We start from the raw sequence: 12801 nt of genomic DNA, 5'->3' as shown, positions 1-12801 counted from the left end.
CTGGATACCATACTCGCGGTATGAAGGAACCAATCTATTCGCGAGTCTAATACTTAGAATTAGAATTGGATAAGTCGAAAGCACTCGCAGTGAGTATATTCAAGGAGGTCCCTATCACAAGCTATGAGTAGAAGGCTCGAATGTGTTTGAAAGGAGAACCACTATAGCAAGACGAGTGCGAGGGTCTGAGCAAGTGATTGAGCATAGAGGGACCCCTCAACGCTCAACGACCCCCGATGCTACCGGATTACACAATTATTGATTATACTACACCATGAGAAATTGCAATTATGTGACGATTATCGTAAGGCAACGAATAGCGGTGTGACATACCCTGTTACCGATATCTATGAGTAATTGTCACGATGTGGTCAGACTATAACCTATAACACGGGATCAGGGGGTTTGGATCTATTGTATAATTGAAGTTGTATTCGGGTTGTCACGGTACTGGTTGTCCAATCCGAGAGCTCCATTTAGACCACCAATTCCACATTAGGTCACCGCGGCCGTCTTACAAATATCACGTTGAGATCCATTGTACTGATACTTTACTCCCGTGAGTGCCAAGATTCTGCTGACTCCCATCTGTAAGACGTGAGTGATTCTAGCCCCCTATTCATTCTATCGCATCGTGATCTTTAGTTAGACCGGTTCATGATATGATATGATGAGTATAGTATTAAGCTTGGCATATTGGACAGGATCCGATAAGTGATAAGTGAGGATGTTAAACCTACCGGAGCTCTCCGTGTTCTTAGCCGTAGAGGAATATTCTCGCGACAGGCTACCTCGTCGAGGGGTGTTTTCTTGAGCTTTCACAATCCTTTACCATATTTCTCCGGTCGCTCTTTCGACGCTGTTGAGAGATTTCAAGTTGCATCTTTCACTATGCGGTTGGTTTCCGCATGTGGTTTTGGGCTACTGCTGTCCGTTGCGGACCAGGCCAGAGCTCATGTCATTCCCCGGAATGTCTCCAGTGCATATAATCCATCTGGCACTATACCCCAAAATCTAAGGATTCAACGAGATTCTATTGATGACCCGACTGCTTTCACATGGGTACAACGCTTTGCGGCTATCGGAGACAGTTATACAGCCGGCGTGGGCTCAGGCTCCAGGCTTGGAAGTATCTTCGACATAGGTTCGTGGTGGTGTTCGCGGTATGACCAGTCGTATCCAGTCTTGATGAAGGAGTTTGTCGGGTCTGAAATAGAGGATTTTCAGTTCCCAGCTTGCTTCGGGGACCAGACGTGGCAGATATACAATCAAGCCACAGCGCTGAAAAACAACATCGACCTTCTTACAATAACGGCTGGCGGAAATGACTTATGTCTTTCTGACATTATCAAGAGCTGCGTCATCCTAGCATTTGATGGTGATGCCACTTGCAATGCCATCCTGGATAAGGCGCAGGAAAACCTCGACAGCATTGTCAAGGACAACGTAAAGCAGATCCTTAAGGCACTTGATAGCAAGATGGCTAAAGACGGAGTGGTCGTGTATAATGGCTACGCACGTTTCTTTAACGAAGATAATGAGGATTGCGCCACCAAGCAAGACTGGGCTCCGTTCTATTGGTACCGCTATCTACAAGGTAGCGCAAGCCCCTTACCCCTGACGGTCGATCGCCGTAAGAGTTTCAACAAGTTGACAACGGCGTTGAACGACGCATTGCGCGACGTGGTTCACGACGTCGCGGACGAGGTCAGTTACAAAATTGGCTATGCATCTTGGGACCTCTGGGGCATCGATGGCGTCAAAGGCCAAATGTGCGATCCCTCGTCCACTGGCGCGTATCCGGACCCTAAGCAGCCAGACTTGCTATTCTTCAAACCAGACACGAGCAAATCCATCTGGCGATTTCCACTAAAGAGGAAGCGTTCGGCCAATGGAACGGAAGTTGTTTACGTGGATTTAGACAATACGGTTGACGGCGAGGTAGTTGGAGAGTGGGATACATCTGTTCCACCCACCGACGAACAACGTGAAGCCCTACGTTCATCTCTGCCTCCTCTACCGAAGAGAGATCTCGATAGCAATGGCGTAGACAGAGCTGTTTACCGCTCCATCCTGTGGAATTCAGTGAACCCCCCGGCGGCAGCACTTAAAGCCCTTGACAAACGAGCCCCGGCCACACCCGGCTGCCCCGGAGATCCGTACCCGTATCTCCCTAATGTTGGCTGGTTCCTACCAGATTACTTCGGGCGCATCTTCCACCCAAACGAAGCCGGACACAACGCTATCGCATCGTTTGCCATTCAAAGAGCTATCGATCTGCGAGCTGAGGTGCTAGGTATCAACCCAGAAGTCTGCACCGTCACAGACGAGTTCAAGTGTTGGCAAAAAGAAGGTCGCAAGGGCTACGCCACTGCAGATCGGCTAAACGAGAACTACAAGACGTACTGCGACGGTGTTAAGGCACCGGGCGGCGGCGTAACGGGGTGGCAGGATAGCCGAAAGTTCCACGAGGGAACGCCGGACGAGCATGAGTTTGTAATCGAGACGTCGGAGCTTGCTAGCGAGTATAACCACGACGAATGTATCGAGAGTATGGAACGGATCATCAACGGGTGTGATGGTAATGATCCCAACAATCCGATGAACTGGAAGTTTGGGGGTACATGGAAGCGCGGCGAATATAGGTACACTGTCAACGTGAAGCGGGATAACCGTCCCTGGCCCCCGATTACGAAGGCGTATGGTAAATGTGATGGCGGATATCACGTAGTATACAGTGATTACACCATGTACGGTAAGTTTCGATGTTCCCTAGTCGGTTCAAACATAGAACCCATGAGCAAAGCTAATATTTTACAGGTGCTGGATGGAGCAGTTGGGACAGCGGCCAGGACACAATTATCCCCAAGATGAAGGGGTGTTTAGGACTGGGTATCACGTCTTGGAAGTTCGAATATTTCGACAAGCCGGATAGCGACGGTATGGAGTGGAAAGCCACTTTCCACACGCCTATCTTTGTGAACAATCGCTGTTTTAAAAACAACAAGGTTGCCATAGGCGCTGGTGGCTTTACTGACGGATGCGGGGGCTCTGGTTGGGCGTAGTTGATGCCCGAGTTTACATTATCATTAAACTATTTACATGAAGATTTATCATTCGACTTCAATGCTTTTCTTCTTCATATTCTTCTTCATACGCCGTTCCTATCCGTTACGTCGTAATCACTATACGCCCCGACCTCCAGCCCTAATGTTTCTTGCATCCGCTTCCGGGGCTGGTAGGGGGTTTGTTATCTGGCCGCCCTAGACCTAAGCAACTCGCAATCTTATAGAATATATCAATATTACCATATGTGCCACCGAAATCGGTTTGGCAAGGCCCCATAGCGAAAACGGCTACATCTGTGAGCGAGTGAACGCCCGATGACTCGGAAACGGGCAGTGTGCCGTTGACAACAAATCCGTCAGGGCTGTCATTGGCGTTGACGAATAGGTCGTCGTTATCGAAGCCCGGCGTGTTGCTAACAACCTTGCGCGGTGTCTTGTGTATGCGGTAATTCTCGCGATGGTCGGGGTTGGCGCCGAGACCTGCTGCTATACTGTACCTTGGATCCCAGTTGACAGGGAAGTTAGGGCCAGTCCCATACGAAACCCCCTCAACCGGGACAGTATACTGTGACAGCCCGGACAGTTGGTAGACACCTACGGCGCGACGTTTGTCACGATCGGTCTCCTGCGCGGAAAGGTATTTGTTATCAACGCCTCCGAAGACATCAAACCCATGGCCATGGTCGGCAGTGACGATGACCAGGGTATTCTCTAGTTCGCCTATCGCTTTTAGGTGGTCAATGGCCGCGCGCACTGTGTCGTCAAGCTCGAGGAGATCGCCAAGAGCACGGTCATAGTCTAAAGCGTGCATCTGCTTATCGATGGACGCGCCCTCGGACATGAGGAAAAACCCCTTATCGCCACCGCGGGCGTGTAGAATATCGATAGCCTTCAAAGTCATATCCTTTAGACCGGGAAGATCAAGAGCAGGATTATCCGAACCTAGGGGGTCGTTCTCAAAGCTCTCCAAGTTTTCCGTGAAGATGTTGCGGTCTAACCAGACGGGAAAATGAGACTGGCAGAAAATTCCAAGAGCCCTGCTGCTATTACCAAGTTCTAACAACGAAGTCTTGTTCAAGCTAATTTCATAGCCGGCCTTGGAGAATTCTTCGTAATAATCTTTTCCCTCGTAGCTGTTAGAATTCGGATAAAACTGCTCGGCACCTCCGCCGAACCAAACGTCAGGGCCACCCTGATTTGTCCAGGAATAGTTGGTAACCGAATTCAATCCTTGGTCGACGAGGGAACCATAAGCATTTCGTGATCGGCTATGGCCAGTAAGAGCAATAGGAGTCGCATCTGCGATAGCTGCAGTTGAGACGGCACCCCAAGCAGAATCCTAATGACTTATTAGTCCACGGATGCATGCAAGTGACCAGCGCCTATTTACCCAAGTACGCTTCAATAGCTCAACAATGGTCTCAACTTTCGGGTCGTCAAATAAATTGGCGGACGAATCGGCGTAGACTCTTAAGAAAAAGAAGATCAGCATCTAGGCTAGAATCGTATTAGGGAATTCATGCCTCGACTTACCCCATAGCGTCGACAGTGCTCTTGTGTCCAGTGTAAAGGGCAGATGCCGAGTTAGCACTATCGGTGATGAAACTATCGATGGAATGAGTCTAATGATAGTTGTTAGTTAGGGGACTCTATATGTAATCCGATTGGTATCATACCATCTGATGTCCTACAACGGGGAATTTGTCCATCTGCAATAGAGACTGGTATTTTCCGTTGATACTCTTGTGACCAAGTAGGCGTGCGGCCGTGATCATATTCGTGGTCATACCATCACCTATATATTGTCAACATCAACCGTTTTTCTCGAGTCTCAATAACCATACCAATAAAGAGAATAACATTCTTGGCCTTCTTCTGTGTAGCTAGTGGTCGCACAACCCAGTTAGCTGTCGTCGTCTGGCCGTCGTAATAGCTCAGCGTGACGACGTAGTTTCCCGGCTCGTAGATGGCGAGCTTCCGATAGATCTTAGACGCGACATTGACGATAGAAGGTGTTCCCGCGTCCTTGGCAAAGAGATCTTCGTACCAGTGGAAGTCCCACTTCTCGAGCCCCGGTTCGGCAACGTCGAAGAACTCGGCGATGCTCTTAGACTCGCCACCTTCCTTGGTGATAATGACGGAGAACTTCTCATCCGGCTCGCCGTTGTTGAAAGTTTCCGAGCCATTGACTGGCGCATGTACTTCGAGGCGAAGGTCGAAGTATTGTCCCGGCAGGAAGTCCGATTGATCAGGCGGTAGAACGCAGCCTAGATCCGGGCAAGCACCGAGCCGCTGGAACGTCTGGGCAGTGACAGCAGAAACGGCCACTGCCGCCACAGCAAGGGAGCTTAGTTTACCCATGATAGCTCTCGAATATTCGCAAGCTAAAAGTTAGGGCAGCAAGACATCATGTCGGTCTCGGAGGTCTGGGAAGCTCCAGAGTTATATACCTAATACAAGCCAAGCTGAGCTTTCTATGATTATGCAGTGCAACTGTACTATGAGCTTGGCCGTTGAAGCTCCACGATGCCACTGATCCTGCATTGGAAGGTAGTCGAGGCCTTGGCTATTTCCAAGGCCGTAAAAGTCCAGTGGTGAGCTCTTGGCAACGAGAGAGACCTGATTGTAATTGGCCATTCGTGTTCTAAGAATCTCCGATGGTAAATAATAGCGGCGGTGCTGCCGTCGAAGCATTGATCGCGTAGGAATCGTAAAGGTAATTCATCGCACGTGTTCGACTAGCAAGCCAGTTCGTGTATCGATGATAGCTTGTATGCATGAGGACTTGGTGGCTAGAATTTTCTTATTGGTTTCTTGGTTCCTGGTTCCTGGTTCCTGGATTTTTAAACTAGTTGTTCTTATAAGCCTTTACGAGCTTCAGACGAGCTAGATAGCAGTCCTAGATATGGTTAGCCAACAAGAAGGTATGCAGCAGCTATGTTGCTATTGTGACGTACTATGTGCCGATATGGTGAGCCCTCTTCAGCTTGAGCTGAGTTTGACCTGGCGAATAAACAGTGCTCATGAGTAGCTTTCCTGATCAAGGGATATCTCGAGGGAACAAGGGTTTGGAAAACGTGGGTTGAATTGCCTGCTATGATTGGCTCCTTTCTTCACCGGGAAGACGTGGGTTAGCTTAGCCAACGCCTCCCGCCACATTGGCACTTACATAGGCTGTTCTGATCGTGAGATAGGCTGATTGTATTACTAATTGTATTATGTAGATATAGTTAATCAATGCCATACATACAAAAAATTACTGGGCAATGCTCAATTGCCTTTATTTTAGACGCAGTTTACTACTCGGGAGACGATTGGCGCCTGTAAGCGCATCGCTAGGGATGATAACTTCTCTGCCATATAGTATGCCTCTTCCAAAGTGCTTAACCTAAATTGTTTGATCTGCGGTTATTAATACCTTTATAGATACTACATAATAGGCCAATAAGGATGTCAATTCATTACATGCAGATGTGAATCTCGGTTCCAGGTTCTCGGGAACAAACCCCAGTAATTGTGTGGCAAGGAGGCGGAGGTCACCGAATAACGACCTCGGCAACCGAATCCCACAACTTGAGTAGCTATACTTATCATCGAATGACGGTGCATCATAATCGTAGCGCGTAGTCTATCATCAATTGTAGCAGAAGTTGAAGTCATCACCTATAGACAGGAGCTCACTTGTCAATTTCAGCGAACCCCTTCCTATCCAACTCATCGGCATCAGTTTCAGCATCGGGAACGAGTGGGGTTTCTCCTCCCTCTGCGGTGGCTCCTGTTACAGCCAGACCTGCTATCTCTCCGGCGAGTGTCGAGTCTTCAGTTCCACCTTCGCCGTACTTCTCCCAAGCTGGTTGATTAATCTTGGACTGTCCCCCTTCGGTCTTAAAATGATATCCTCGAGCTCGAGGCCTCTCACCGGTACCTTTAGGAAGCACGGGTTCATAAACCTCGGAAAAGATATCACAGTCGCGTTCGAACGTCAAGGGTTCTGCGATAAGCGCAGCTCGGATACCCTTGAAAAACTCACCCAAGATATGGTAATTGTGGATTTGGAGGAGTGTCCATCCAAGCATTTCCTTGGCGTTTAGGAGATGCTGGAGGTAGGCGCGATGATGCCTGGTGCAAGCGTAGCATTCGCATCCATTTGCGAGAGGCGTCAATGATACCTGATGATCTGGCGACCACATGTCTATTCCCAGCGGATATGCACCCGTTTTTACCGGTGGTGGTGGTGGGAACGAGAAGGTAAGGGCAATTCCAGCATCCGAGGCTGCGTTAAGAAATGTTACAGTGAATATATCAATCCCTAAGCGAGTTTGCCGGAGGATCTCTTGTGGCGACGCTATAAAGTCCATAGAAATACGAGGCAGCGAACCAAGGGACTCGTGATTGCTAAGGTCCGGAAGGATATCCGCATCGTACACCGCAAGCCCAGACAAATGCTGGATATGGTCCTGAGATAGGCGGTTTAAGTATTCCCATTGCGTCGGATAGGCAACCGGCAACAGCGGCGCAAATAAAGAGGGTTTAGTAGTCTCATTATCACCATTAGTATTTCTTAGTTTTATGAATTCGGACAGCCAGTCTTCTGTTCTCTCCACCATTCGGAGTTGCCTTTTCGGATTTGGAAGCTTAGTTCTAATATGTGAATTTCCAAACGTCAGATCCGCAAGGGGTATTGCAATGTCTGGCTGCAGCTTCTCGATAGCTTGGTAATGTTCGCTATTTTTCAACTTCTGGAAGCCAGTCGATGTGTAAACTGAGACATAGTCTTTTCCGTTCCCCATAGGCGCAATTACTGCAGGATGCCGTCGGGCACCAAGCACTATGGCCAGCGGTGTAGGTGTAGCGGTATACGCATGCAGAGCCTCTTTACCATCAACATCTATGTTAAAGACGGCGGGTTGGGCCCTCCTCTGAGACTTTTCTATAACTGGGAAATATGTTAGTCTAATGGTAGAAATATAATCACAAGCTCACTGGACTCACAGTCTTCTAAAGCCATATATGAGCCATCGAGCTCTACATGCTTGGAGATGACATCTGGTGTCATATGTGGGATCGCTCCTCGTGATGAAAGACCGATATAGTTGGGCGTATCTATTGGTTTTCGTTTCGGGAGCGTTAGACGGCCTGCTCTAGGTGTGCCCCCTTCGACCACTGCACTTTTCAGCACGTTGAACATAGCGTGTTCCGAAGATGACTCGGCCATTCTTTAATAGAAATAGGAATAAACTGTTGACCTGCGTCTTTCTAGAATAGCCCTTTCTGAGTCGAAAATTTCAACTCGTGAGCTCTGAATTTGTTATGGTAGCGCCGTTTAGCGAGTTCTCGTAAGGCATCGAGATATGATGTAAATACGCCCCGGCGCTGATGTAGTAAAGAGATATACTACAGCGGGACTATCTGCATACACGATCATCACATGGGAAACAATCATTTTGTGGCTCGTGCACCGCAAAAAGGAAGGCTTCTGATCGGCCAGATCTTAATATGTATTCTATTTTTCTTATTTCTTTTTCTATTTCTTTTCCCACTATGGTAAGCAATAAGTGGAAGCACATGCATGTATGCATTATGCATGTAGGTGCTGTATCGATAACAGCCTAGAACTTGGAGACGTCATATTCCGATTGGATCACTTGGCGGAAACAGAGCGCATGAGATCCACTTGTTCCTTTCAAAGAAACAGCTGAGATCCAATCGTTGCCTATCACCAACCCACCTGCCCAATGGGCTGGGCCCTAAGCTTTAAGCCACTTCCTTCGCGCGGCCTTTTTGTTTCGCGTTCTCAGCGCTGAATCCAACCAAAGTTCCATTCCTTGGCCGACCATCAACTTATCAACTTATCAACTCATCAACTCATCAACTGCCAACTCCTCTGTTACGCAACGGCAACTTTCTAAAGGCTGAGCAGGCTCTCGGTCTGGCAATTTATTATATCGCCTACCCCATCGTCTTCGATATCTCATCTCATGTATCCTTTAACGTTTGTTCTATTATACATCTAGAACTCGTAACCTTTTGGTTAACCTGGTTCCTACTGTATTATATCCCAACCGTTATATGTAAGCTAGCTCTTCAACAACCTCCTTCATGCACCATCGGGAGTGATTTCTTAGGTCACTAATAGACGTTATGGCGCATCAAGAGTAGCCTCATATCATGAGTAGCAATCAGTTAGAAACTCGGTCAGTCTCTCCTGACATTGAACAGCAACGGCCGCGCAACGCTTCACCGGCACATCCGGACGATCCGCTCAGCGGCCCGCAGCATCTCGAGTTCAACGAGGACGACGACCCTCCGACCCCTCGCTTTATGCAGGAACAAGGCGCTTGGAAGAATTGGAAATGGGTTCCGTATCCCGTCCGAAAGTATGGGAAAGCCGCCTTTAAATGGATGAGGGGTCCGCAGAACCCCAAGATCTGGAGGATTGAACCACTCTTTCCTACCGTCCAAGAGGCGCCACTTCGTCTGCTCGACAAACTCCTTCCCAACAAGACGCACCAGATATTGTTGTATATGGGCTATATTGCCGTATGGATTATTATATTTGCTATCGTTATGTGGCGGGGTCAAGTTGCTTCAGAAGTTGCGAGTTATGGCACCCCTATGGACATAGGATGCGGTGTCGCATATTGGAGCCGCAATAACGACTGTGGTCTTGATGGTGTCAACTGTAGGCCGTTCAACGGCAGCGGCTTTGCCTTTCGCTGCCCCTCCAACTGCGCCAGCTACCGGGTTCTCAACCCTCGAGCAGTAGGAAGCCAGGAAGTAGTCTACGCCCCGTTGGTCGTCGGTGGACCGCCCGATCCCGCCAACGAGGAGAATCCTGTCTACCGGGGCGATTCTTTTATTTGCGGATCTGCCGTTCATGCTGGTCTCATCTCCAATTCCCTGGGTGGTTGTGGTGTCGTCAACCTAGTAGGACGGCAGCAGAACTACATCGGCACGGATAGACATGGCATCAATAGCGTTGCCTTCGATTCGTACTTCCCGCTGTCCATTACCTTTGAACCGGGGATCGAATGCAAGGCTAGAGACGTAAGGTGGTCGCTACTAGCGGTTTCCGTAGTCTTCACCTCCGTCCTGTCGTTATTTACTGCTTCGTCATCAGTATTTTTCTTTACCGTCTTTGTTGGTATATTTTGGCAAGTAGGTATGGCTTCCGACCCGCCGTCCTACACATCGATCTCCGCATTGTTTTCCAACATTCTGGGCAAGTTTCTTCCCGCCATGTTCTGCGCGTGGGTATTTTATGACAAGATGGGTGTGCGACGGACTTTACGAGGCTTGACGGCCCAGGTTGAGAAGACTGTTTTATGGCTAGGTGGCTGCTGGGTTGGAGCACTTACAAATTACACTTTCGACTTCATACCTATCCAACGCCTGACAGGACATGACCTCGAGCAGCAACCTGGTGCCAAGGCAGCTCTCGCTATCATCGTCATCGTACTATTTATCATCGCTGTTGGCCAAGTCTGGTGCTTCCGACAAGAAGGGAGATTGATACGGATTCTCAAGCTGTACGCGCTGTTCATCTTGGGGATTATCATCTGTCTCGTGCTACCTAGCCTCAGCTTGCGCATTCATCATTACGTCTTAGCATTGCTTCTAGTACCAGGTACCAGCATACAAACAAGGCCATCTCTTCTTTACCAAGGTATTCTGATAGGGTTATTCATCAACGGTATAGCTCGCTGGGGATTTGATTCTATCTTACAAACCTCGGTAGCTTTGCAAGGTGATGCTCAGCTGGGGTCCCCTCTTCCTGCCCTCCTCGCACCTATCATCAACGCCACTCTTTCAACAATCACATTCCAGTGGCAACCTCCGCCGGGATTGCGATACGATGGTATCAGCGTGCTGGTCAACGATGTTGAAAGATACCGTGGTTTCTTTGCCGACGAAGGCTCAGACCGCTTCGTATGGTCTCGCGACAACGGGTCTGATTATAACGAGTACTTCCGATTTGGTTTCATGTCAGGTACAACAAGTGGAGATTATACCAAGGCTGGTATCTGGACAAAGGACCTTGATTGGGTTGATCCTCAACCAGGGCCTTCAAGAATCAAAGCCCGAGGTTTGGATGGGTCCGCAACAGAACAGGTACCTCGTGCCGTATGGAAATGAATTATGATCGCATTATGATAGCCAATCAATACAGTTAAAAGTTTTACAAGCGAAAATATGGTTCATTATCTAGCATTTTACAGTCAAGTATCCATTAGCTTATCAATTATGGGTTTTCCTCTATGTTAAAACATAGTTATCTACCATCGAAGATCAGCATCGGCCCCTATTTCGATGATAATATATATGACATGATGAAATTAAAGCTGCATCTTATTTACTAGTCAAAATATTAATACAAATTTTATAACACCTTGTATGCCTCTCATGGGTTGTACGCAATCCTCGCCTATTCTACAATTTCTGGAAAGGGTAAGGATATTTATTGCCATCGATATATCCGCCTATTCACAAGTCTTGACTATATAATCCACAGTCTGGTTTCCTGTTGCTGGGACCTTAGGCTTGAAATCGAGATAAACGAGCTTCACACATCACAAAATACCATTAGCAAATACGTCTTTTGTCTACACTCCAGACAAGCATAATATGAAGGGTTACGTACCTCTCCCTTTTCTGGAGTCCAATTGCCGTCGGTATCGCGGTAGAAAACTAGCTCGCCTGACTTTATGTCACGAATCTCGGCGGTGGTATGCGTGAGCGTTCCCTCTGTACTCCATTCGAGCTGATAGCAAGTCGACTTGGAGACGAGGAACGGCTTTGAGCATCTCGTATTGCCTTCCGAGTCTCTGCATTTCTCGACCGCGTAGTCCAGTACCGATCCTTCGGCAACGGTGCTCGCTGTGTTGATCGAAAATTGTTAGCGAGAATTATGAATCAATTGATGTAAAAGAAAGGAGCCGGGCAAAGGCGCAGATGAGATAGATAGTAGACATACGTTCTTTGAGACTGCCGGTTAGAGCCAGTCCCGCGGTTAAGACGCTTTGCGCTGATGGAATATACATTTTTAAATCGTAAATAGTTAAAATTGGTAGATGAGTGAGAGGCAAATAGTTTTGAAGGTGGATGATGTTGAAGAATCAAGTTGTCAGGTTGTTAGTTGACAAGTGACTTAGGTAAAGGTATCCTTGGCCTTCGCAACCACAACGTCATAGACTATTATTGGCCATCATAAACCTAGCACAACTTCAATGCAAGACTTTCAAGGTTCTTCGTCCTGTATGTTTCGGCCCTTGGCGTCCTCGTCGAAGGTTATGCATTTATTTGATCCTTCTACTGTGAAAAATCTATCCGTTTCTTTCACCGTTTCTTTCAAATGGATTTCACAGTGTTTGATGCCGACACGATAGAGCGATACTGGGCCATAAATATGCTATTCTCGTGATTAGGTACCTAACTGGTAGGTAGGCGTTTATGTGAATATTAATAGAAGCCAAACTGGCTGACTGGCAAGAAGCCCAACCTTTAAGTACGGTGTTTCGTAACTCGGCTTCCTCGCCTTGCTCCACAACCTAAGTGAAGTACTATATTATTCTCTCGACTCTCTACACCTGTAGGCAATTGTGTATGTAAGTGCCCAGTTTCCACCGAGCTTCATTACTAAGAACATTCTGCTATAAATCTGGACACTCGAGTTATTTGCTCAACTTGAACTGCAAGGCTTCTTGAGACTTAAGTCAGCTTACTTACCAGCTGA

At 47.9% G+C, this 12801-nt stretch overlaps 5 protein-coding genes across 5 annotated transcripts; 2 read left to right on the top strand and 3 right to left on the bottom strand.

Moving 5' to 3' along the window:
* Positions 1 to 596: 596 nt before the first annotated feature.
* Positions 597 to 3136, top strand: F4813DRAFT_297967 (SGNH hydrolase-type esterase domain-containing protein). Its single transcript, XM_049240717.1, has 2 exons — positions 597 to 2755; positions 2821 to 3136. The coding sequence occupies exons 1-2, from the start codon at positions 892 to 894 to the stop codon at positions 3063 to 3065; spliced, it is 2109 nt and encodes a 702-aa protein (XP_049102529.1). The 5' UTR covers positions 597 to 891; the 3' UTR covers positions 3066 to 3136.
* A 71-nt stretch (positions 3137 to 3207) lies between these two features.
* F4813DRAFT_379339 (alkaline phosphatase-like protein) lies at positions 3208 to 5429 on the bottom strand (the record flags this gene model as incomplete). Its single annotated transcript, XM_049245440.1, has 5 exons — positions 3208 to 4407; positions 4459 to 4537; positions 4602 to 4690; positions 4745 to 4863; positions 4913 to 5429. The coding sequence occupies 5 exons, from the start codon at positions 5427 to 5429 to the stop codon at positions 3208 to 3210; spliced, it is 2004 nt and encodes a 667-aa protein (XP_049102528.1).
* Positions 5430 to 6225: 796 nt separating this feature from the next.
* F4813DRAFT_297963 (tRNA-guanine transglycosylase) lies at positions 6226 to 8378 on the bottom strand. The gene is made up of 2 exons (XM_049240716.1): positions 8061 to 8378; positions 6226 to 8004 (listed from the first exon to the last, which is right to left on the bottom strand). Exons 1-2 carry the CDS (start codon positions 8281 to 8283, stop codon positions 6746 to 6748), a joined length of 1482 nt encoding a protein of 493 aa, XP_049102527.1. The 5' UTR covers positions 8284 to 8378; the 3' UTR covers positions 6226 to 6745.
* A 226-nt stretch (positions 8379 to 8604) lies between these two features.
* On the top strand, positions 8605 to 11370 carry F4813DRAFT_350313 (uncharacterized protein). Its single transcript, XM_049242294.1, has 2 exons — positions 8605 to 9139; positions 9228 to 11370. Exon 2 carries the CDS (start codon positions 9237 to 9239, stop codon positions 11202 to 11204), a length of 1968 nt encoding a protein of 655 aa, XP_049102526.1. The 5' UTR covers positions 8605 to 9139; positions 9228 to 9236; the 3' UTR covers positions 11205 to 11370.
* On the bottom strand, positions 11184 to 12202 carry F4813DRAFT_297892 (uncharacterized protein). Its single transcript, XM_049240713.1, has 3 exons — positions 12043 to 12202; positions 11710 to 11945; positions 11184 to 11629 (listed from the first exon to the last, which is right to left on the bottom strand). Exons 1-3 carry the CDS (start codon positions 12107 to 12109, stop codon positions 11549 to 11551), a joined length of 384 nt encoding a protein of 127 aa, XP_049102525.1. The 5' UTR covers positions 12110 to 12202; the 3' UTR covers positions 11184 to 11548.
* Positions 12203 to 12801: the final 599 nt, after the last annotated feature.

This window comes from Daldinia decipiens (assembly GCF_022478715.1).
Source record: "Daldinia decipiens strain CBS 113046 unplaced genomic scaffold F4813scaffold_6, whole genome shotgun sequence".
Taxonomy (NCBI): domain Eukaryota; kingdom Fungi; phylum Ascomycota; class Sordariomycetes; order Xylariales; family Hypoxylaceae; genus Daldinia; species Daldinia decipiens.
Note: the sequence above shows the minus strand (reverse complement) of the source record. Positions and strands in the feature narration are given on the sequence as shown.